Here is a 23,478-nt window from a genome sequence, read left to right on the forward strand (position 1 = left end):
AAGGAAGCAACAATATAACTGATAACTGACTTTCGATAGAAACAATGCTCATGAGATAATGAATGACATCTTTAAAGTGATGAAGGAAAATAATTACTGACACATGCACTCCAGTGTTCACAGCAGCACTATTTACAATAGCCAAGACATGGAAGCAACCTAAATGTCCATCGGCAGATGACCGGATCAAGAAGTTGTGCTTTATATATACAATGGAATACTACTCAGCTATAAGAAGAGTGAGATAACGCCATTTGCAGCAACATGGATGGACCTAGAGATTATCATACAAAGTGAAGTAAGACAGAGAAAGATAAATATCATGTATCACTTATATGTGGAATCTAAAAAAACATGATACAAGTGAACTGACTTACAAAACAGAAAGAGACTCACAGACATAGAAAATGACTTATGGTTACCAAAGGGGAAAGGTGGGGGCAGAGAGATAAATTAGTAGTTTGGGATTAGCAAATACTAACTACTATATATAAAATAGATAAACAATAAGGTCCCAATGTATAGCACAGGGAACTGCATTCAATATCTTGTAATAACTTATAATATTTATTATAATAACTTATAATAAAAAAATACACACAACTGAATCACTATGCTGTACACCAGAAACTTAACACAACATTGTAAATCAACTAAACTTCAATTAAAAAAAAATACCAACATAGAATTCTACATAAAAATAAATCATTAAAAAGGAACACAAAATAAACATGCTTTCAATCAACTCTCAACAAGGGAAAGAGAATCAATAAAAATAAATGCTAAAGGAACACCAGAAAGATATCCTAAAGAGAGTTCTTCAAATAGGAAGAAAATGACCTCAGACAGAATCATGAAAATACAGGAAGAACAAAAGAAAGGGTAACTGTGTAGGTAAATCTACTGAATGGTGGCACAAAAAGTGAGGGAAAGAGTGAAACAGAGTTTAAATGTTTTCAAAAGTCTTGCATTCGCTAAAAGAATCATCAGTAGACACTAACAAGTCAACAATGTATGTTCTAACCTCTAGAATAACCACAAAAATGAAAGAACGGATAACAAACAAACTGATGGGGGAATAATAATAAAGAAATAGTTGATTAACCAAAGAATCCATAATTTCAGCTGAAATCATTAGCATTTCTCAAGTATTTATTTTACTCTTTTTTGTTGTTGTTTGTGGGTTTTTTTTTTTGTTTTGTTTTGTTTTGTTTTGTTTAGATTTTTTTGGAGGGGGAAGGTAATTAGGTTTACTTACTTATTTTTAGTGGAGATACTGGGGATTGAACCCAGGACCTCATGCATGCTAAGCTACCACTGAGCTAAATCATCCCCCAATCCCGAGTATTTATGTTAGAATGTATTCACTTTGATTCATCATCAAGTATCTCTCGACAAGACTGGGACAGAGTAAGAGGAGGAATCATAACACAGTGTCTCTCTCTTAACACCATGCACTGAGCTGGGCATAGTTCATGACTCCTCTGAATCAATCCACAGAACAGAACCATAAGGTAGATAGGACCACCCTTGTCAAAGAACTGAGGAAACTGAGACCCAGAGAAGTCAAATAACTTGCTGAAGTGAGGGACTCAACCCAGGTTTATCCAGCCCATGCAGTGCACTGTCAAGACAAAGATGAGCTGGGTTGGTTTTGTCTTCAACTGCATCATCGGTATTACCACCTTCTGTTGATTTTGTCTTTGCTCTGAGTCGGAAGAAGAAACAGCTTGCAATTCCCTATAAAATATTTCAGATTCTCCAAGGGCAATGTGAACCACACGAGCAGCAAAGTAGCAGAAATGAGTTACTAAGAGAAGAAATATATATTCTTGATATGAAGTAGACAGAGGAGAGAAACAGAGAAATGGGGTTGTTAAAAATAACTTCCAATTTCTTCAAAATTTTTTTCTGACAAACTGCCTTCATTATTTTAAGTGATGCTAGCTCTAAGATCTCATACTTTCAGTATTAAAAAAAGGTGAGGAGAACTTTATTCCAAAACCGTATCGGAAGGACTTTTGGAAGCCCACTGCTCTGACTTTTCAGCGGTACAGATAATTAACCAGCAAGAGGTAATTGCTTCCAGATTACCATTTGCCTCCCTTTGAAGTACTCAGGAAAATAATTAAATGCCTTCAAGTTTCTTCTATCATGTAGAATGGATGGGGATAGGCAAGAAAAGTCAGGCAAGTTTTTCAGTGCAATTATTCCTGCGATGTTTATTTCAATAAGCACTATTGGCAACCATGAGGAATCATTAGGAGAGACACGCTAATGAAGACTAAACTGTATTTATCTACCCTCTTCCACCCCCTCATGATATCCATGGGAAATAGATTTTTATTTCCTGGGTTATCATCAACATTACTCTACATCAAGACCTGCAGAGTACAGCTTATCTGCAAAGGATTTTTGCAATTGTTTCTATTATTGCTCAAATTTTATCACCTCACTGAGCTGCCTAGAAGCAAGCAATCTGACTTTCCAATCAGAGCCATTTGTAAGGTAAGTATTGGACATTACTGAATCCAGTAGTACAGGTAGAATGGAAATAGTGAAACTAAAGTGCTTGTGGCATTTCAGCTTGGCTGTTTTCTTTTTTTTTTTTAATTTCTTTTTTTAATATTCTTTTCTTTTTTAAATCAAAGCTATCTAGCTTTGTCTTTGGGGGGGGAAGGTAATTAGGTTTATTTATTTATTTATTTATTTATTTATTTATTTACTTACTTACTTACTTACTTATTTAATGGAGGTACTGTGGATTGAACTCAGGACCTCGTGCATGCTAAGCACGCACACGCACTCTCCCACTGAGCTATACCCTCCCTCCAGCTTGCCTTATAAAGTGACACCAAAATGCCCCTTCCTGAGACCTTATAAGGCCTTTAAGAGACAGGGGCCTATGGATTTCCAAGTGGAGTTCCCAGTCCACACATGAGCTAGAAGTGAATACTCAGAAGTACTGTAAACTCTCATACAGCCTTTACTGGAGCCTCTAACTTAATAAATGAGAAACCTTCGTCTGCATGTCCGCCACTGAGAGTTCTGGCAGGAAGGGGTCGTGCTGGCTTTCATCTCAACAGTCCCTAAGTGATGAAAATGCAGCAATGTACACATTAAACAACTTACAGCCAGCAGAGAATGTGGAATGAGGTCACATATGGCAGTGCTTCAAAATCCCATCCAAACGCAAGTAAGGTTCTACTAGAAAAGGCCTTATAATCATTAAGAAAAAAAAAGTTTCATCTAAGACCTCATCGAGATAAACTAGGCAAATACAACATGACTCATTTAACAAACAACTGTTGAGCAAGAAACCCCTGTGCTAGATGCAATGTGAGAGAGGAAGGTAAATCAGCCTTTGGACCTTCTTTTAAGGGACTTACGGTATGCTGAGTCATAAGGTGCACATGAAACTATAACTTCAGGAAGGACATATGTAACCAAAGAGACCTATATAACAAGCACCATGGGGTCCCAAAGAAAGTGAGGGTGTGTCCATCCAAAGAGATTCGTGAAAAGCTTCATACAGGGACAACATTTGAATTTGGCCTTTGAAAAAAATGGCTGGGGGGGGGGCGGTGCAGAGATAAGGAAGAGGGAGGTGACCAGAGTTAAAGGGAGGAGCCTAAGCAAAGACCTAGGAGGGGACACATGGGCAGTGGTGAAGAGTAGGGCAGCTGGAGCAGTGTGTCAAGGGCATGCCGGAGTGGACACAAGGGAGGTCAACCGGGAGCCTGCTACATGGTGACGGGGAGGGGTACAAGGACAACCAAGGGTGAGGGCAGGAACGGAAAGGCAGCAGCTCCAGGGAGGGCCTTGTGAGAAGGATCCACAGACAGACCTGAGATGAGACGGATGTCCCAGGGAAGCTGAGAGCTGCTAAGGAAACACAGTAGAGAAGAGCAGTCAGTGAGATCCAGACAAGTGGAAAGGTCCACCAAATGGTGGAAGCGGAAACCCCTCAAAGGTATCTGAGCCCCAGATGAATGTGGAGTCACCAGCACAGAGGTCAGGGAAGAGGAGGTCTGCTGAAGATGTGGGAGGTGTCCATGAGGTCCCCACACGGCAGAGTACAGAGAAGAGGGAAGGGGACAAAACCATAGCAAACTCCTATCATGTAAGACACAAGTAGAAGAAAAAGAGAAAAAAAGAAGAGGAAAAAAAGGAGGGAAGGAAGGAGGAAGGGAGAGAGGGCGAGAGAAAGAAGGAAGAGAAGAAAGAGAAAAAGAAAAAAGAGAGAAAGAAAGAAAGAGAATGAAAGAAAGAAAAAGAGAAAAGAAAAAAAAGGAAGAGGGAAAAAGAAATAGTAGCATAGTAGCCAGTTGGGAAGAAAACCAGAAAAGGCTTATATCCTAGCAGCCAAAGGATGCAAGGACTCCAAGAAGGATTTGGGAGTGATCCCTACTGTTTTACTTACAGACATATCCAACCACTTGCCTCTAGGAGGCTGCAAGCTCCTGAGACAGGCCCTGGTTCCTACACTATCTGCAACCTGCACAGTATCTAGCGATAGACCCCTATGATATGTTTCAGTTTGAAATAATTTAAAAAAAAAAAAGAACAACAATACCAAACTTGCAGAAAAGTCAAGGTAGATGGATGCTGAGAAAGGACTGCTGAACTGAAGACTAGGTGACACTGGTCACCTCCACAGAACTGCATCTGCCGTGACGTGGTGGTGTGGGACTTGGAGAGCAACAGCCAGGAGAAAGGAACAATCAAGATGCAAAGAAGAGAGGGTACAGCCATGACAAAGACCCCAAAGCAGGCAAAAGGGGATGACGGGCACAAGTGGGCAGTTTATCCTAGAAAGTCAGCCAGTCAGTCTTCTAAGCGCCTTCTCGACACTGGGACATGGGGCCAAGAGTCCCTGCTCACAAGAAGCTTGTGTTCCATTCAAGGAGAGAGAGGGGAAACAAGCCTAGAGCAATGATCAATGCCATCAAGATAAAATAAGCCAATATATTCATGACTGCGGGCTGGGGGCGGCTGCTTTTAGCCAGTGTGGTCAGGAAGGGCCCTTCTGAGAAGGTCACCTGTCAGTTCAGGCCAAAATGTGGGGGAGGCAGGGGTAGAACTCTGGGGTAAGATTGCTCCAGGCAGAGAGACCAGCAAATAGAGAAGCACTAAGATGGAGCAAGCCTGGGGGTTCAAGGGATAGAAAACAGATCAGTGCGACTGGATTATAATGAACAAGGGAACTCTGGTTGAAATGGGAAGCACAGAAATCAGGGGATGATGGAGGCTGCTGCATCCATAGAAAGTCCACCCTGGTTGCTACATGAAAGGTGGGCGATAGTGGGGCCCATTTGGAAGCAAGGACACCAGAACGGAAGCTGTCACAGTAAACTAAGCACAAGATGACACTTGGCCTCAGCTTGTGGTGGTGATTCTCAGGAGCAGTCAGACTCAGAATATATTCTGTATATAAATGAAAAGACACATTGCCATTTTGAAGGTGGAGAGTGAGGAAGATAGGAATTGGGGCGACACAGGCTCTGCCTCGAGCATCTGGGTGCATGGTGAAGCCATTTCCTGAGATGGGAAAGTAACTGGCGGGAAGGAGTTCACACCAGGCAAAGCCAGAGTTCTCTCCTGGCCATTCTGAGGGGCCCATATGACATGTGAGTCAGGGCGCAGCGCGGCGGAGCAGGCCGTGGATGTGGATGTGTCTAGGGCTCAGAGGAGGTCCAAGCAGAGACAGTCACTGAAGAGGCACCAGCACATGGATGGCATTCAAAGCCACAAGTTGCGTGGGGTCACACAGGGACAGAGTATACACATACAGATGGAAAAAGAGCCAAAGAAAGAGCCCTCACTTTTTTCAGAATTTAGGAGAAAAGGATGGTTAAAATACAGCAAGGTTTTGAGGCAAAAAAACTTGAGGAACCTTAAGTTAGTCCCCAATGTCTCAGTGAAGTCACGGAGAGGGGTTTAGATCCTGGAGATTGTGGACAAGGTGCAGAATAAGAATCAGAAGGAATATAATAGAAAACCATCACAGAATGAACACAAGGTTCACTGTGGTGCAGTGAAGACACCACAACTGGTGAGAAACTCAGGTGGGTAGGTTTTGGGATTTTTTTGTTCCCCAGTAAAATGACAAAGCTCAGACTTAGGGACTATGGTTGGTGTGTATTACTCAGCTACAGTATGAGAACTGGCAAAAAAAAAATGTGGCAGAGGGTCCTCAGGGTGTTAACCAGCTCACTGCTGACATGCTGACCACCAGCATTAGAGCCCAGGAAGTGAACATAGCTTGGAAAAAAAGGAACTTTCGGGACCAGTGAGGATGAAGAGTAAGTTCAACAGGTAGGAGGGCATCTGAAAGGAGTCAGGGGACGCAGTGGTGGTCACAGAGGGAAACAGCAGAGGTGACAACCAAAAGGCGAACGAATTCTGAGTGATGACAAGGTCCAGGTGTGGCCATTCAATCTCACAAAGTGTGTTATTTTTCCCAGGGGCCAAGATTGCCATAGAAGGCACTCCCTGAGTCCTTGCTGGCCTGAGCTGGCTACAGGAACCCGAGGACAGGGCGGTGGGACTGACAGACCACGGCGGTGAAGAAGGGTGGTACGGAGAGCTAAACCTTGGTCTCCCTTAGCATTTACACGATGGTTTCTGGCTCTGGTCTGTGGTCATTCGTATCTGCAAATCTTTTAGCCTTCATGCAGGGCGAGGAGGAAGGGTAAGCATATGCTTCCCCGGGTGAAACAGGAGCTTAGTGAGAGGAAGATGACTTCCCACTGCTCTGGGATGGACAGACTCTTCAGTCAGTGCAACTTTCCTCAGCTTCTGCTGCTGAGATAACCATTCCCTCTGTGCTACAGACAGGAAAGGCATGGAAGACAGGAGGTGCGGGGTCACCAGCCACCGAGGAACCACTCAAGTCACTTCTTAAAGACTGGATCATTAACTAACCAAACGCCTTACCAATGAAGCCTAGCTCACGTGACCATGACATCGCCTCCAGTTCTGTGGCCTTTGAGAGATCCTGGGAGGCCAGGGTCACGCCAAATCCTTACTTCTACATCACGAAATTGTGTGGGTTTGCACTGTGTCAACATGGCTAAGTTAGAACTACACTCCCCAGAATCCTCCTCCCTGTGCAGTTTCGGGTCAGAGCTGGACAAGAGAGAAGTGCCTGTGAGACCTGGGAGGTGGAAAGGAAGCAGCAGCCATCATACTGTGGTGGTCGTCATGGTTAAAGGCAGCGAGAGACGTGCACGGTGCTGGTGGGGACCAGTTTGTCCCCACTCTTCTTTCTGCTCTGGGTTTCTTCCCAAATGCTTTCCTTACTGACCGATGTGGCTCTAAGACCACCAGATGCTCGGCTGCAAACTCAAAGGTGGTAGCTCTGAAGAGGCAATTTCCCTTACAGACTCTTATGCCAGCCCCCACCTCCCCTACCCCCACCTCCACTGCAGTCCCACTCTGCCTGGCTCCCCGATTCCTCTGCCACCCTCACCAGTGCTTCAGGAAGGCTGCCTAGTGGCTTTCCCTGACCCCTTTTCAGACCCTCATTTCCCTGGCTCCTCCTGAAAGTGTGTAGTCTAACTCCTCTCCTCCATGCCTCATTTCCTCATATTCGCAGTGGCTCTGCTCCTCTGATGCAACCCTGATACACAAGCCAAGTCTTGAGCGGGAAGCTTTGCCTTCAAGGGCTCGGTAATTGACAAAAACCACCTTACATTTATAGCATGGCTTTACGGTTTGCAAGTTCTGTTCACATGATTTAATACTCAACCTTGAGAGGATTAAATAAGGAAACTGAGGTTCCGAGAAGTGAGGTGACCAAAGAACAACAGAAAGGCGCAAAAGCCACTTCGAGGCACTCTGTACCAACGGGTAACCAAAATAACTCAACCATCATGAAATGATTCAAACAATTCTCTGTCCAGGGACCAGAGACAGAAAAAGCTGAGACAAGATCTATCCACAAGGATTATTTTAGAGTGTTCTATAAAATTAACAGCTGCTAGAGGCCCAAACACTGCCCAGCACCCCTCACTTCTCAGCCATTTTCCATCCTCCCCATGTTTGAACGGGCCAACATAGTCTGCCAAGTTCTGTGTGAACACCTGGTCCTCCTTTTAGTCTCTAGTTTAAACAGAACGGGAGATTCACACTGAGTTTCAACTTGCATCTGGGCATGAATGCACCTGAGATAACTGTTGGTAAAATTCTCCCTCCTTACCTTGGGCAGCTTTGTCCTCTCTCCCCCAGTTTAACTGTTTCCCACGCCCATTTTCTCCTCTTCCTTTGCCTTGTCCATCCCTCCTCCCCAGCACAGCCTTCAGCCTGCCCTCGATGTTTACAGACCTGCTGCCAGATGCCATGGGTGGTTTGGTGGAGGTCCATGCCAGCTTCCCCGCTGATGCCTGGTAGGAGTATAGTTTGGTAGTTTGACTTGAACAGAAAAGACTCTGAGTTCACATGCCCTTTAAGGAAAAGACTCAGACTCCATCAGTCTGATATTTCATTCGTTCACGCAGCAGTTCTCCACTGCACACCTGCTGCGTGCAGAACCAACTGTCAGGTAAGGGGATGAGCCAAGACCTAGCTGTGTCAGGGTCAAGGAGGGTGGAGCAGTGTGGCAGCTTCATAGGAAAGCTTGAGAGGAGACGAGTCCTCCAACAATGAGAATCTTCTAAAATAGCAAGTAAAAAAAGACATGAGGAACTTAGGAAGGCAGAACCAGAGAAAAACAGCCATCCACTCACAACATCAAGTTTAAACGCCTTCAGGTGACATTCCAGGTGCCTCACAATCTTAGGACTTGCCCTCCAGTCTCCAGCCTTTCCCTTTGAAACCCCTAAAACTAACTTAACCCTCCACTCCACCAAAAAGGAGTCTTATAAATAGGTGTTATTTCTCTACCCGTGTTCTTCCCTCTGCCTGAAACAAATAACCCACCCTTTCTCTGCCAGACAAAAACCTACTGATGGTCCGGACTTAATGAGATCCCACGAGTCCATCTTGTGGAAACTTTCCCTGATCCTCCCTCAGCCCCAGCCCGCAGCCCCAGGCAGAGTTCAGAATGTGCCTGCTGAGGGTCCACTTGGCACGGCCGCCATGAGCACCCAGGCTCCTTTGCTGGTCTGCCACCCTTGCTGGACATGAGCCCCGTGATGGGGCAGGCGGCCCCCTGCGCATCACCATGTTCCTAGCCTGGCAGTATGCCTGCTGATGTAACGACTGGGATCACTCCCATCTCAATGAGCCTCTGCAAACTGGAATCCTAGAGCCAGAACTGATCTTTGGACTGTCATCTAGGCGGGTTAACAGGAGTTACTTAACCTCACTTATATCAGAAATGGCCCCTCATTGATGAATTTTCAAAAAAGCTCTCCACTAAGCTCATAACAGAAAGTGAAGGGCATATGATTGAGTGACCATAACACACAGGACCACCAGTCAAGAGACCAGTTCTCAGCACCCCAGGAAGTGATATAATCTCAATATCCCACACCCACATCAGGCTTATTACCACTCTTCTTTGGAGCTAGAGAAGCTGACCTGGCTGCTTTGGATCCTTAGAAAAGGTTCCCAATCCAGACGTGGCACTAAAGCCTAAAAAATGCATATACAGGTAGAGGGGAGCTGCAGGTAGCGATACAAACAGGTGTAGAGAATTACGTCAGTGGTCCCACCTTTTCTGCAAGATCACCTCTGTTGAAACCAGACCAGAATGCATTCCCTTTTCTTTAAACTTTCAGCATTTTTTCCCCTAACAATCCTTAGACACTTCTTGGATGCCACCTCTCTTCCTGTGTCTACGTCGTGCCTCCACATTGAGACTGGCAGCTACAGGAGTCAAGGGACTGGGACCATGTCCTTATATGCCCAGGGCTCTAGACTCACACCTGGCACAGGGTAGATAATAAGAGTAGTTGCGAGCGGGGCCGACAGGGAGGTGAGGCACACGCTGCAGGCAGCAGCCCCGCCGCCTCTTCCTGCAGACGTGGCCAGAGCTGCACTTACGAGAACAGTGATGACAAGCAGACGGTGTGTGGTTTGGACTAACCCAGCCACCAGGCGCTTGAAGCATGCACTGGAACCGGAGAAGTCTGCTTCTCCACGCTGTGAGCAACCAAGATGAAGCCCAGGAAGGGAGCAGATGCCAGCTGGGGATGGGAGAGGCTCTGCCAACCCCCAAAAAGGGAGGAAAGGGTGGAGGGAGCAGAGAGACAATAGTCAGAACCCATGAGTCGTCTGTCTTCTACACCAGCTGCCAAGGAAAAAGGAGACAATCCCACGAGGCAGGGTGAGGACTTTCCCATCCCCTCCTCTTCACATGTGGACTCCATCTTCTCCTACCCCACCCCCACCCACGAACCTCCGTCTCAGAAATGAAGTCAAGAGCAATTATTTCGGAAATGCTACGGTAGTAACAAAAAAAGACAGTGAAGACACACAGATAACCTCTGTCCCCTTTATGGCATAAGGCCCACAATGCAGGCTTTTATGTATGGACTTCAGACATGTGCTGTACATGTCATATATTGTATGTGTTATATATGTATATGTGAGATATATACCGGCATTTTCTAAACACACACAATAATTTAATCATTCAAAGCCTCAAAGTCCTAAGACACCAGGGTAAACAGAAACAGACCTGGCCCTGCTCTCATGGTGCTTACAGTCTGGGGTGAGACAGACAGACACTCAGCCCAGTACACAGATCATTAGAAATTGCCACTGTGCTCTGAATGGATGGGGCCCAGTGCGACCCCACGACAGTGGACCGGATGCAGCTGTGTGCTTAGTTTACAGGGTCAGCAGGCATGCTCACCTCTCCAGGAAGTGAGCCTTGAACTGGGCTCCAAAGAATCAAATGGAAGCAACTCCCAGACCACGTACAAACATAAGACGGGCAATGTGCATGTAGACGACAGTCGTTTCTAAGGCCATGGAGTGAGGGGTGCTTGGGAGAACTTCAAGCGGAGTCATTAAAACGTGATTATGTGCTTCTTTGTCCTGAGGCCCAAATACCATCAGTGAACACGCTGGAGAGAACACAGAGCCTGCCTTACCACTGTTTTCTCAGGACCAAACACAGCCTGCTGTGGGATAACTCCCCTTGGGCCTGGGGCTCCTCGCTGCCTCTGTGACACTCCAGAGGTGCGGTGACAGCGGTACCGTCCCCAGGGACCTACAAGCCAGGTTCAACATGAAGCTTTCTGGGACTCACATTAATGGTCGGAAAAAACTTGTTTTCGGGATAAACTGTTATTAAAGTGGGACTCTGATGAATAAACCACATGACTGCATAAACCTTGTTTCCATAGAAAACCATCTAAAATTCCCCATCCTTCCTCTGAGTCTTTTCTGTGTCTCTTATCAGCTGAGGGTCCTTTGGAGAAATGCTCTGATAAACTACCTAAGGGGCTCATCAGTAATTGCTTGGTGAGCCATTTTCCTTGTGAGAAATGACCAAAAATATGATTATGGCCTGACTTACCACCTTAATTTAGCAGGCTAGCTTCCTGTGAGCCCGGGCAGACCTCACCAGCCTCATGCATGTGGGCTTTTACCAATGATGCCACTGACACTTTTCAGGGTGACTCTGCTCCCGTTCCGCCCCTCTGCCCACCTCCCTTCCCCAGAGTTTAATATCCATACCCCCTGAAGTCTCTCTTACTGTTCCAGTTCAAGTCAGCTAATCCCCAAATGGGACACCATCCTGCACACACCAGTTTTACTCCCACCTCTGAGAAACTGTGCCAGTCATTTTCAGATCCGAAATGCTTTTCCTGCTCTGGGCTCAAACCATTTTCCAGATCGACCTGTTCCATGGAGCCTTACTCTAAAGCAGCTCCTGGTCTCAGTTTTAGCCCTAAAATTCTGCAGCCCCATATGCACAATCTCATAATCTAATAATCTAATCCATCCACTCAGATGTTTAAAAACGAAGATCCATCCTGCTGTTCAGTTCTAACTGGTTCAGTTTCCACTTTGGACTCCATTTCCTAATTCCTTGTAATTCTATTTTTTTTTTAATTGAGGTGTAGTTGATTTACAGTGTTGTTGGTTTTAGATGCACAGCATGGTGATTCAATTATGCATATACATATATATTCCTTTTCATATTCTTTTCCATTATAAGCTATTACAAGATATTGAATACAGTTCCCTGTGCTGTATGGTAGGACCTTGTTGTTTCTCCGTTTTATATATAGTAGTGTGTATATTGTAATCTTTCACAATGTCAGAAACATGGTAAGTAGTCCCTAAATGCTGCTGAAGCACCAGAAAATAAGACCATAGGGAAAAAAATAGGAATGTTGTGTATGAAGAGTTGAGCACAAATTATTTACTCACTACTGTGTTTCCTTCGACCAACATGACTAAGTGCCCATCACGTGCCAGGCTCTGGGCTAGGCACTGCAGTTTTAGCTTACTGTATGGATTTCTCAATCAAAGATGATGGACTGTGATGCCTTCTAATAAATAAGAAAACATTTGGATGTGCCAGCCTTCGGAAAATGGAAAAATGAATAGCTGTGCCAAAAGTGGTTTGGTTTTGTTTTTTTTAACTCCTCGCTGCAGCATAAGCAAAGTCGCAGCGTACTGGACAAACACCAAATCAGCTAACGTTCTGTTTTTAGGATGTCTTAAAGGGGCAGTACCTTCAAAAAGGACGATCCACCCCTTCATCTCCAGAATAGCAGAAGGCAGCAGGCCACTTCAGACACAGTGGAGGATTCATTCCCAGGAGGTTCTGGATAAGCCTCAAAAAGATCTGCATCCATGATGAGTAAGAGAACCTCACTGGGTCAGTAGCAGCATCCATAGGTGCCCCTGAGAGTAGCCAGGAGGGCAGGGTGCAGTGAGGATTGCGGTCATAGCACAGGTTCCCACCAACAGCAGGGAGGTTTTCCAGGATGTATCCTTTCATTTGCTATCGTATCCAACGTCATTTGTGCCTTTCCCTTCCAGGCTAAGAGAATGAAAAAGAAGGAAATCCCCAAAACACTAGAACACATTGCTTAGCCAATTAAGGCCACTGATTGGAGATGCTGGAATTTGAACTTTCCTGCTCTGTAGGAAGGTGGAAAATCCAAAGCACTGCCAACATTTGGACCCAGCTCACAGTGTCTGCATCTCTTCTCGCTGTGGTCTGCCGGTGTCCGGAAAAAGAGGGCCTGTGGTGCATAACTGTCTACCAGCTCAAAGTGAGTGCTCAGTGAGGAAGAAAACACAAGTCACAGCGCTGAGGGCCAAGCCTTGCTCACTCAACGACAACTTACTTGTGGCTGACACCTTCCACAAAACTTGCAAAAAAGAAAAAAAAATCAGTGATAAGAACAGTCTGTCATCTAGAAACACTTTATTGGTTTCACTGTTTCTCTGACTTTTCTCAGAGGTCCATGTGAAAACGCAGTTAGTCCAGTGGTGGTGACACCCTGGTAACCTAGAGCACCGGGAGGAAAGATGCCAGCGTCACTGCACGGACGGGCGCGGAGGAGGAGTAACTGCTGCTGCAATGGCGGAACAGCTAACAGTCCCAGAGCCCTCAGGCACCGATGCCTGGTGTGGAGAGCTGCCAGGCAGGTGAGGGATGAAAGGCACAGGCTGCAGACAGGAGTGCTGGGGAAGACGGGGCGAGGAGCCAGGGCTGGACCGGGCGGCCCATATGGCCGGCAGCAGGGGTCAGCATGGACTCAAAGAATTCCGGAGATGGAAGGGGACTTTGGGATCAGCTAGCCCAGTCCCTTACTTTACAGGGGCGAAGAGCCATTCAGCAACTTGTTCAAGGTCATAAAACTAGCAGCGGAAGATCAAGGGCCAGAATCCCAGCCTCCTGTTTTAAAAGACGAGGACACAGATGTTATCACATTAGCTAAAGCTAACTGTATCATTTCCTTTCTGTGTTTTCAAACATGTCTTTGACCCTGAACATCTGGCCTAAGACAGAGAGGCAGAACAGTGTATTGTGGTTATGAGGCCTGCGTCTGGAGCCAGGCCAGCTGGACTTGAATCCCAGCAGCCCAGCCACTTACTGCGTGACCTTCACCTCTCTGTGACTCGGTTTTCTCATCTATCAAATGGAGGTCATAGTGGTACCTACCTCATCGGGTTATGAGACCTACTAAATGAGTTAATATATGGAAAATACAGTGCCTGGTGCAAAATAAGTGCTATGTAAAAGGTAGGAAGACATTTCTTAGGGAGGAAATAATCCTCATATTGGTTCCTCCCCAGCACACTTGCTCCCAACCCTCCATTCACTTTAGTCACAGGTTACAACTTTTCCCCTACAACACCTGGGACTAATACTTCTAAAAAGTCACACCTTTGTCTCCAAAGCCATTCAAGGCCTGACCCAGTCAGATGCTAGATGTAAATTAGCCAAAATGATGTGAGAGGTGAAAATTTTGGCTGCCACCCACCCAGACTACTATCCCTCGGATTACTCAGAAGTTACTTCTTTTAACCCTCGCCTCCTACCTTCCCGGCTCATCTACTCCCTTGAGCCTCTGAATCTGCTTTTTCACCCTCAACCTGTCCTCTAGTCCCTCAAACCTTCCGCGATTCCCCAGGCCCTCTGGCCTCACTCAGCTGCCTGTCCCACTGGACTCCTTGGCCAACTGTGTCTGGGATGTTGTCTGAGCTTTCTGCAGATTCCTGCATCCCTCACCCCCCACCCTCATCTTGTGGAGACAACACCCAGTCCCTGCCTCGCTCCCCGGCTGCTGAACATGGTGGGGTAAGGTCATGAAACCAGGCTGACCGCCCCCTCTACAGACCTAAGCTAGCCACACCCTTCATGGCTAACTGGACGCCTGCTGCACTCCCATGGAGCCCACGCCATCCCATGCCGCTCTAGCTCTGACTCTCTGACCACAGCCTTTGCCTCGGAGGTCATCAAGGAAGCCCAGGCCACCAAAACACCCACATATCAAGTACTCTTCCAGACAAAGCCTTCTCAAAATTTAGCGTTTGAATCCCCTGGGGGTGTGGCTAAACTGCAGACTCTGTTTCAGCAGACTGGACTGGGCCTGAGATATCCCAGGTGCTGCCTGCCGGTGCTGCTGGTCCCCAGAGCCTGCTCTGAGTAGCAAAGTTCTGGGATTTACGTATGTTAAGTTTAACGTGTGCATTTTTCTAGACATACTATTTTTAATTGTCATGACAAACCTGCGAGAAAGGTACTAGTCCCTTCTTACGTGTGTCGAATATGAGGCTCAGGGAGGTTAAGAAACCTGTCCAGTCTCACATTGCTGGAGGGAAGATCCAGATCCAAATGGGGGACTGATTCCAAAGCCTGAGCCCTATTTTTTTCTCTCCCTAAGTGATTCTGAAGAGCAGAAATAGTCATGTCATGGTTTACTTGTAATACAAACTATTGAAATCTTAGCTGATGAAGATGGGAGAAAGACGGGTTACAAAACTGCCAGGAAGTCCCCATGCTGGACATTCCAACTAACAGCTGAAGGCCTCAAAGCAGGTATTGGAGAGAAGGTTAATTCCACCAATCAACATGGAAGAAGACACCCGAAGGAACATGGGGGAAACTTCCAATTTACACAGAAAATGAAAGGGAACATATAGATGACCTTAGCTGACGTGGCTGGGGACTTTGTGGCCATCCTTACAGCTGAACAGGCTGGGAGCACTGCAGAAACCACATGCCCCAACCGCACTGCTCCCTGTCTGTCCCGCTCCTCCTCCTCTCCCCTCTGCCCTCTTCAGCCTCCAAGTCCAGGGCTTCTCTTTATCTTTATTTTTCTGGTTTTCCCGCAAAACAAATCTGCTCACACTCATCTCTCCTTGGCATCTGGGAGAGTGATCTCCTGGTTCTCCTGGCATCCCTGTGACTACTCCTTCCAGGACTCCCCCTTCCATTTCCCGTCCCCTAACTGCAAGCATTCCCAAGAACTGGTTCTTAACCCCGTCATCCAGGTGGTGCTGCCTCCTGGTGACACCACCAGCCACACATGCAGCGCGTCCTGTCCCACCCTCGGAGGGCAGCTCTGAGTCAGCTTTGTTCACTGTGGAATCCCCAGCGCTGGGAACAATGCCTGGCGTGGAGCAGGAGGCACTCTCAGTATTCACTGAGCGAACAGATGAGCTACTGGCCATAGCAACTTCCATCTTCCAACTGCCCATTCCAATGCTGGGCTGGGGATCAAGGTCTGTGGCTCCCAGGTAAGAGAGAGGACCGCCAATCTCCATCCACTCACAGCACACACAGGAGATGGCACTGGCTGTATGGCTCTCAGGGCAGACAGGGCTTCTGGTTTTGAGGTGGCTCTGACCTGGGGGAGCCAGGGGCTGAGGGTGTCAGTATCATGACACACCTACAACCCACCTGAACCCCATGTGGGTCCCTTACCATGGCCCACAAGCTAGGAAGTCCTGACCTAGTTCAGCCCTAAGTGAGACCAAGGAAGAGCCATTATCAGGACATTCTTGGCTTGGTGTCACTTTTAAGGTCTGAGAAGTAAGCCATCTGTGTGCACACGGCCTCCATTTCATTAGGATTCCACGGTAGCACCCATTCTAAAATATGCCCTGAATCCTTAAGCACAATTCTGTTCTTCACAGTTCTAAGGCAAATTCATCCTAGACAGAGTAACACCAGCCAAACACTGCTTCTCCATTCGCCTGAAATATCCTGAGTGATGTAAGTGCTCTCACATTCAGCTGCTTATAAAGGTGCAAAGCAGGATGCAATTAAGGTCCCAGAACATCATACTTAAACTTGAATCATGCTGCTTAGCGACTCCACAATCCAGCACAAACACACAGGGAGTGTTGTGGAGAAATCCGCCTTCGAAGAACACAAACGTGCCTGCCGTGCCATCATCTCCAGCCTCCTGGAAATCGCCTTGCTGGTCCACGACGGCGTTCACTACCAGGTCTAATTCTGCTGCTTTGCAGAGACTACAGTTGGTGTGGAGGAAAATATTCCAAGATCTGAAAAGCACCGACTGTGCCAACTGCAGCACTTCGCCTTTTCCAGAAGATAAATCATGAAGAATTTTTGCCAGTTCCAGTTATTTTCCCAAAGCAGAGTCAAATGGCCTTGCTACCCTGCCTTTAAGAAACCAAGGCAATTAAACAGAAGAGCTAGGAACTGCCCTGACAGCTTCCCCCAACTTCGTTTGATAAAGTGAGACGCAGACACGCATTGACAGACAAGCACACCTTATTTAACTGGCAGACACAGCGCTGCTATGAAAATATACATGCAACCTATGGGGTAGAAATCAGCTCAGCAGATCAGCAAGGAAACGAAATAACCATATAAATGCCCACTAGCCCGGCTGCCTTGTAAGGAGTGAGCACTGACAACCAGAGTTCCTATTCAGCAAGCTAATAGGAATAATTACAGCCAGGGCAGGCATTAATCAGCCTGGCAGATGCAGGAATTCTGTGAACAAGGCTGAAATGAGCACCGAGGACTCTCTGAAGGCGATAGCATTTCAGAGACCCTTAAGCTGGACGAAGTCACCAGGGTTCCTCCTGTCAGCCTCCCTTCTCCAGCGCTTTTGGGAGGAAGCTGCAGCTTGGCCCCTTTCCTCTGGGGTGGTGATGTGCTTGGGGGTACAGAGCTGCCACATTTGTGAGGTGCATCCTGGCACCGCCCCTCCCTTCAGGAACCATGCCTGGGCTGTGTTCATCCCAGACCTTCCATTTTTTTTTTTAAATTGAAATATAGTCAGTTGACAATGTTGTGTCCATTTCTGGTGTGCAGCATAATGTTTCAGTCACACATATACATATATATATATATATTCCTTTTCATATTCTTTTTCATTATAGGTTACTACAAGATACTGGATATTATTTCCCTGTGCTATAGAAAAGAAACTTGTTATTTATCTATTTGATATATAGTAGTTGGTATCTACAAATCTTGAACTCCCAGTATATCTCTTCCCACCCCCTTCCCCCGCCATCCCCGCCCCTGGTAACCATAAGTTTGTTTACTATGTCTGTGACACACCTTCCTATTTTTAACTGTACTTTTGCTTTCAAACCCCTATCATCCTTCGCCTAAACCACTCTCAAGCGAGACACACGTAAGGTTATGGGGAACCATTATTAACCTTTTCTTAGGGGTGACAAAATTTGAGTCCTGTGATCCAATGCTGGCTCAGCCATGGAGAGGCTGTATGACTCTGGACAAGTTATTTAACTTTTCTGGGCATCAGTTTCCCCATCTGTAACATGGAGGAAATAACAGTACCTTTCTTAAAGCACTGTTGTTAGAATTTAGTGAGAGAATGTACGTAAGAGCCTGACGCTAGGTATGCAGCTGTTACTACTCCATGCCCATTAGGTGCACAGCCCTGTGTAGACCTACGAGACAAGAACAAATATTCAGTTCACGGACACTTGTACATTATACACGAGTGGCTGTGCCTGGGCGGCAGGAGGGCGGGCCCGTTCATCCTTTTACTGTATACCCTTTATAAGTGACCCCGAGACTGTGAGCTGTCCCTCACATCTGTCTTCTCCTGCAGTAGTTAGCACACAGCTACCAGGCTCTCCGCACTGCCCAGCTTCCCTTGCAGCTAGTGTGGCCAGGACTAAATCCTTTCCAAAGGTGTGTATGTAGAAGAGATGTGGGCTTCTTCCCAGCTTGGCCAAAGAAGCCTCCATATATTCTCCTCCATGCTCTTTCCCTTTAATGGGGCTGGAAAGGCGTGATGACAACCCAAGTGATCTTAGAAACCGGGGGTTGAAGACAGCAGAACCGCCATCAGCCTAGGAGCCACAATGCCTGTGTGGAACAGGGATCCCGCCCAAGCATTTCACTGGAAACAGGACTGTTAGGAAAGACACTTCTATTGTTTGAACCACTGTGCTTTGCGTCTATCTGTTACAGCAGTTTAGCTTACCCAATTAATACAACATCCTTCTACGTTATTTGAATCTTAAAATATAGATGCTTTTGTTGTTTAAAAACTATTCCAATGGATTTGCAAAATTTTTTTAAAAGACACACATTAAGAGAGTATCTTAATCCCTCTCCACAACCTTTGTAGCTCCCACTCTCTAATTCATGCTGCGCTCCACGAGACTGCCCTTCCTCAAACACATCGCCATGTTGGAGTAATCTCACTCTGCAAATTTTCAAGGTAAAACGATGTATCCACGCATTCATTCAGTTAGCCAATATTTATCAAATGCCTACTCTGTGCCAGGCACCCGATTAGTAAGAGAAATACTACAGTGAACAAGACCAGCATGGTCCCTGGCCCATGGGATATAATTGGGCTGGGGACTGTGACCAGGAACAACGGCACACAGTGAGATGAAGAAGTGCTGCGAAGGGAGAGGCACAGGCTGCGTGGCAGCGCCCACAAGCCCACATTCACGGTGCGCACGAAGAGCCATCAGGATCCACCCCAAACCCACCTTTCTGGCTTGCCCTCCGAGGATATCCCCCTCCTCCACCTCCAGTCACATGGAACTTACATGCCCTTTCTGAATGAGCCAGGTACTTCCACTCATCCACACTGGATGCCTTTCCCGACAGCCTGGAAAGCTCTTCCATCCTTTCTTTCAAAATACTAATTACCCTCAAGGCTCAGCTCAAATGTCACTTCTTCAGCAAAAATCAACCCCAATCCCAAGTCAAAATTAATCATCCTTTCCCTTGCTTCCTAGCAGCACCTGGGTTTCTATGTCAGGTATTTCATTCTGGCTTGCAGTTGGCTGTTTTATTAACTGTCTGCCCATCCCCACGGACCACTCAGTGAGACGCTGTGTCTTGGCCATTTGTCTGGGATACTCTGATGGACATAGTAGGCACTCAAGAAATGCTGCATTGAATGGATGGACAAGACAGGGCAGACGCCAGCAATGGAAGTGAAAACCCACTCTTTCTGTTGTGATCGTGAAAGGTAGGCTCAGTCAGGAAAGCTTTATGGAGGAAGTAGTTGTGGGGGGGGGGAGGAAATATACAGGCAAAAGGAGAGAAGAAGGAGGGGCATTCCCAGGCCATGAGAAATGGAAAGGCCAGGAGGTTCACACGCATTCCAGGTAAAGGAGAGCAAACAGGTGACTTAGAAAGATGAGTCTGAATCAGAGAGAAGACTAGAGGGGAGAGGACACAAGGGGCAGAATACCCTTGGAAGGAAATCATAAGGAACCAACGAGCCAAGGTGGGACCACCAAAAACAATCCTTTAGGAAAATGATGAACTTAAAAGGGAGGCTGGAGGCAAAAGTCAAACAGGAAGATCTGTGTGGGGAACCGCCAGAACCGTCAGAACCTGGGCTAAGACAGTAGCTTTATATACGGGAAGGAAAGAAGATGCTGGAGTCTGCACCATGGGAAAAGCGGCAGAATTGAGGGACAGTGTGAATGTGGAGGTTGAAAAGAGTGACAGCAAGATTATGTCCAGGATGCAATACAAGAGGAAAGATGATCTAGCATATCAACATATTGGGTTTCAGGAATCAGAACAGTGCCACAGTGGTAGGGGAGGGAGGGCTTCCCAGAGGTCACACTGAAGTCACACTGAGTGAGATTCCGTGTGGCAGAGTTATCAGATGGAGCATGAAGTTCAGGGACTGTTAGGGGACGAGGCACTGGCTGGAGACACCACAGATATTCCCTTTGTGTAGTTGACATGAGACGTCCAGCCAGGGCAGGATACGCTGGAATACATCCAAGACTTCCCCCCAAGCTGTGCTTGCCCCACTTCCATTTTTGCTTTCACCAGTCCCTTTTTGTCCCCTCTCCTTTCTTCTCCCCTACCACAATTACCCACGGACATTCTCTGCCAATCCCTACCTGGCCCCACCCTCTTAACTGGTACACAGGTTGTGAATTGCCCAGCACAACTCTAGGGAGGGTCATTCACCCAGACTATGAAGTGAACGGCAGCTCCTAGAGTTGAGCAGCGCATGATCTGTACAACAGTGGCCACAGCCCTGCTGGACCCAGACACGTCTGCCAGTTGTGGAAGGGGCACGACTCCCACCAGCAGAGTACAACAAACGGAGAGCTGACAAGGGTCCCGGAGTGAAAAGTAGAGAATAAGAGCACTAGGACCTGAGACAACAGAAGAGACGCTCCCAAATTTACTGAACGATCTGGAAGCGTCCTGCACGTGGTGGCAGCTAAAGCAATATGCCTGGGTGAGCTCTCTTGGGGAGTGAGTTCCAGAAAACCCCTCAGAGGTGAAGGAAGAAAACACACTAGCAGCTAGAAAGGCTGCCCCCCCAGAAGCAGGAGTCATGGGGATTGGGATTGTGTGGGCCCTGATGCCAGAGGAGGGGAGTGGCTGCCGAAGGCCTCCATTGGGACCCTCCTCTGACCGTAAGTGCACTGTAGTCATTCACCCTGTGCACAGCTGGGTTCTCCTGGCTGGGACAGACACCACACACCACGCGCTTGCTCAGAGATTCAGACCTGCCTTCTCTTGGGGTGTGGGAGAAAACCCCTGGTCAGGTCACTGATTCCTTCAGTTCTGGTTCACACTGCCCAAAGGGACTCAGGAAAGCGAAAGCATTTAAGAGTCAGTCCTTGTGTTCCATGGTGGGCACTTAATAAGCAGATGGATTTCTGTGGCTGATAACCAAGTGGTTATATTCATATAATCGTATTAGATGAAGTGAAGATGGTGCCTGTGGATGGGGGGGGGGGGAGATAAAGAGGGAAAAATAATAATAATAAAAAAAAACCCACCAAAGATTCCTAGGGTTGGAGAAGGGCGCTGGGCCATAAATCAAGAGGCACCAAGGTTTCGAGAGGGTAGAAGGCAGGGGACAGTAAGGGAGAAAAAGTAACAGGTAGGAAAAGTTGACGAAGCCAAGGCTCCTAGGTCTTTGTGTCTAAATTGCAGCCAGGCAGCTGTGGAGCTGTAGGAGAAGGCTGAGGCAGAAGATCGAGCCACAACGAACAAGACGGGGGACCCGCACACCAATTTTTATCGTAGCGCTCGGGCCACACGGTGACCTTCGTAGGAGGAAGTTGGAGGGTCCTCCGGCTTCCCTGGAAAGGCAGCTGGGCGCGGGCTAGCGAGCGCGGAGCGCGGCTGGGCCGGTCCCGGCCATGGCGGGGCAGATCAAACCGCAGATTTCCGCTCCCGAGCTGGGGCGCGGGCCGGGACCGCTGGCACCTTCCGGGCCGGGAGTTCAAGGTGAGCCGGCTGCCGGAGGCTAACAGGTAGGGAGGGCCGGGGGAAGCCGGCCGCGGGCCACTCCCCCCGCACATGTGGGGACGGGGCTCGGCCTAGAGGACGACGGCTCGCACCCCGCGCAGCCCGGCCGGATTCGCGCCGACTCCGGGCGGCCCCGCGCCCGCTGCCCGCCGGGCCGCGCCGCCCGCGGACCCCGGCCGGGTCTCCCGGGAGCCGCCCCGGCACCCTCGGCGCCCCAGGCCGCGCGAGGCAGCCGCGCCCGCCGGTCCCCCCGCGCCCCCGCCGGGCCCCGCGTGCACTCACCCAGCGACAGGAGCGCCAGCAGCAGCGGCCTCGGCGCCAGGCGCCCCATGCTCGCCGGGCGGGAGCGACTCTCCCCCTCCTCCTCCTTCCCCGCCGCCTCTCCTCCTCCTCCTCCTCCAGCTCCGGCTGCTCCAGAGTCAGCGCTCCTCCGCCTGGGCCGCGCGCCTGCTCCGCTCTCCTCACGAGCCGAGAAATCCCAGCGCTGAGGCGGACGTGCGCCCTTCGCTCCGCGCCCGCCCGCCCGCCTCCGCCCTCCTCCTCCAGCCGGCCGGGCACCGGGAGCCGGGCGCCGGAGCCGCCCCGCCGAGCCGAGCGTGCAGCCCCGACCGCTTCCCGAAAGGAGAAGGGAAGAGCCGCAGCGCCCGCCCGCCCGCGCCTCCCATCCGGCGCTTTGCCAGCAACAAACACAAACTTTCCCAAGCCCCTCCCCGCTCCAGGTAACGGAGGCAGCGCCGGGGCCACCCGCTTAAAGGGGAGGAGGCGTCGGAGCCCACCCCGCTCTCCCCTCCGGGCCCCCGCCCCGCGACAAACTTTCCTCCGACCTTTAAAAGTTGGCCTTGGAAAGACTCTGTCTGGAAATCCCATCGCTTGAGCTGCATTCCGAGCCACCCCGAGTTCCATCACTCTGGAGTCACCCACGCGTGGCTACTATTCCCTCAGCTGAGTCCCAGCACATTCACCCACTCATCCCAGCTAAGCTCCCAGCCACCAGTCTCCTGGCCCTTGTGAAAAATTATTGGGATAAGACTGAAAGAGATGAAAGGACTTTCAAGGGCAGGGATTCCAGCCTCCAAGGTAGAGTCCTTAAGTATTTTGATGCCCTGCGCAGGATTCACAGCGGAAGTGGCGAGACCAGAACCCAGGTCTCACTCTGCTCTGCCCACTGCCCTGTGGCTGGGTGGGCCTCCCCTCCCCTCGCCCGCCTCCTTCCTTCTCCAGGGTGCCTATGGCACTGATTAGCGCTTCCCACAAATAGATCCATGGTGGGGGCAGGGGGTGGCAGCGAACTGGGAACCCAAGTGTATTAATAGTTACAGTACTTCTATGGAATGTAT

The 23,478-nt window shown here is 48.4% G+C and overlaps 1 protein-coding gene across 1 annotated transcript in view; it reads right to left on the minus strand.

Annotated features, from left to right (window-relative positions):
- PTGFRN (prostaglandin F2 receptor inhibitor) overlaps positions 1-22,857 on the minus strand; it is a 71,550-nt gene extending 48,693 nt beyond the window's left edge. Inside the window, exon 1 of the mRNA XM_032486957.1 lies at positions 22,424-22,857. Coding sequence (XP_032342848.1) covers positions 22,424-22,472 — 49 coding nt within the window. The 5' untranslated portion in view covers positions 22,473-22,857. The remainder of the gene's footprint in view (positions 1-22,423) is intronic.
- Positions 22,858-23,478: the final 621 nt, after the last annotated feature.

Source organism: Camelus ferus, chromosome 9 (genome assembly GCF_009834535.1).
Source record: "Camelus ferus isolate YT-003-E chromosome 9, BCGSAC_Cfer_1.0, whole genome shotgun sequence".
NCBI classification, from domain to species: Eukaryota; Metazoa; Chordata; class Mammalia; order Artiodactyla; family Camelidae; genus Camelus; species Camelus ferus.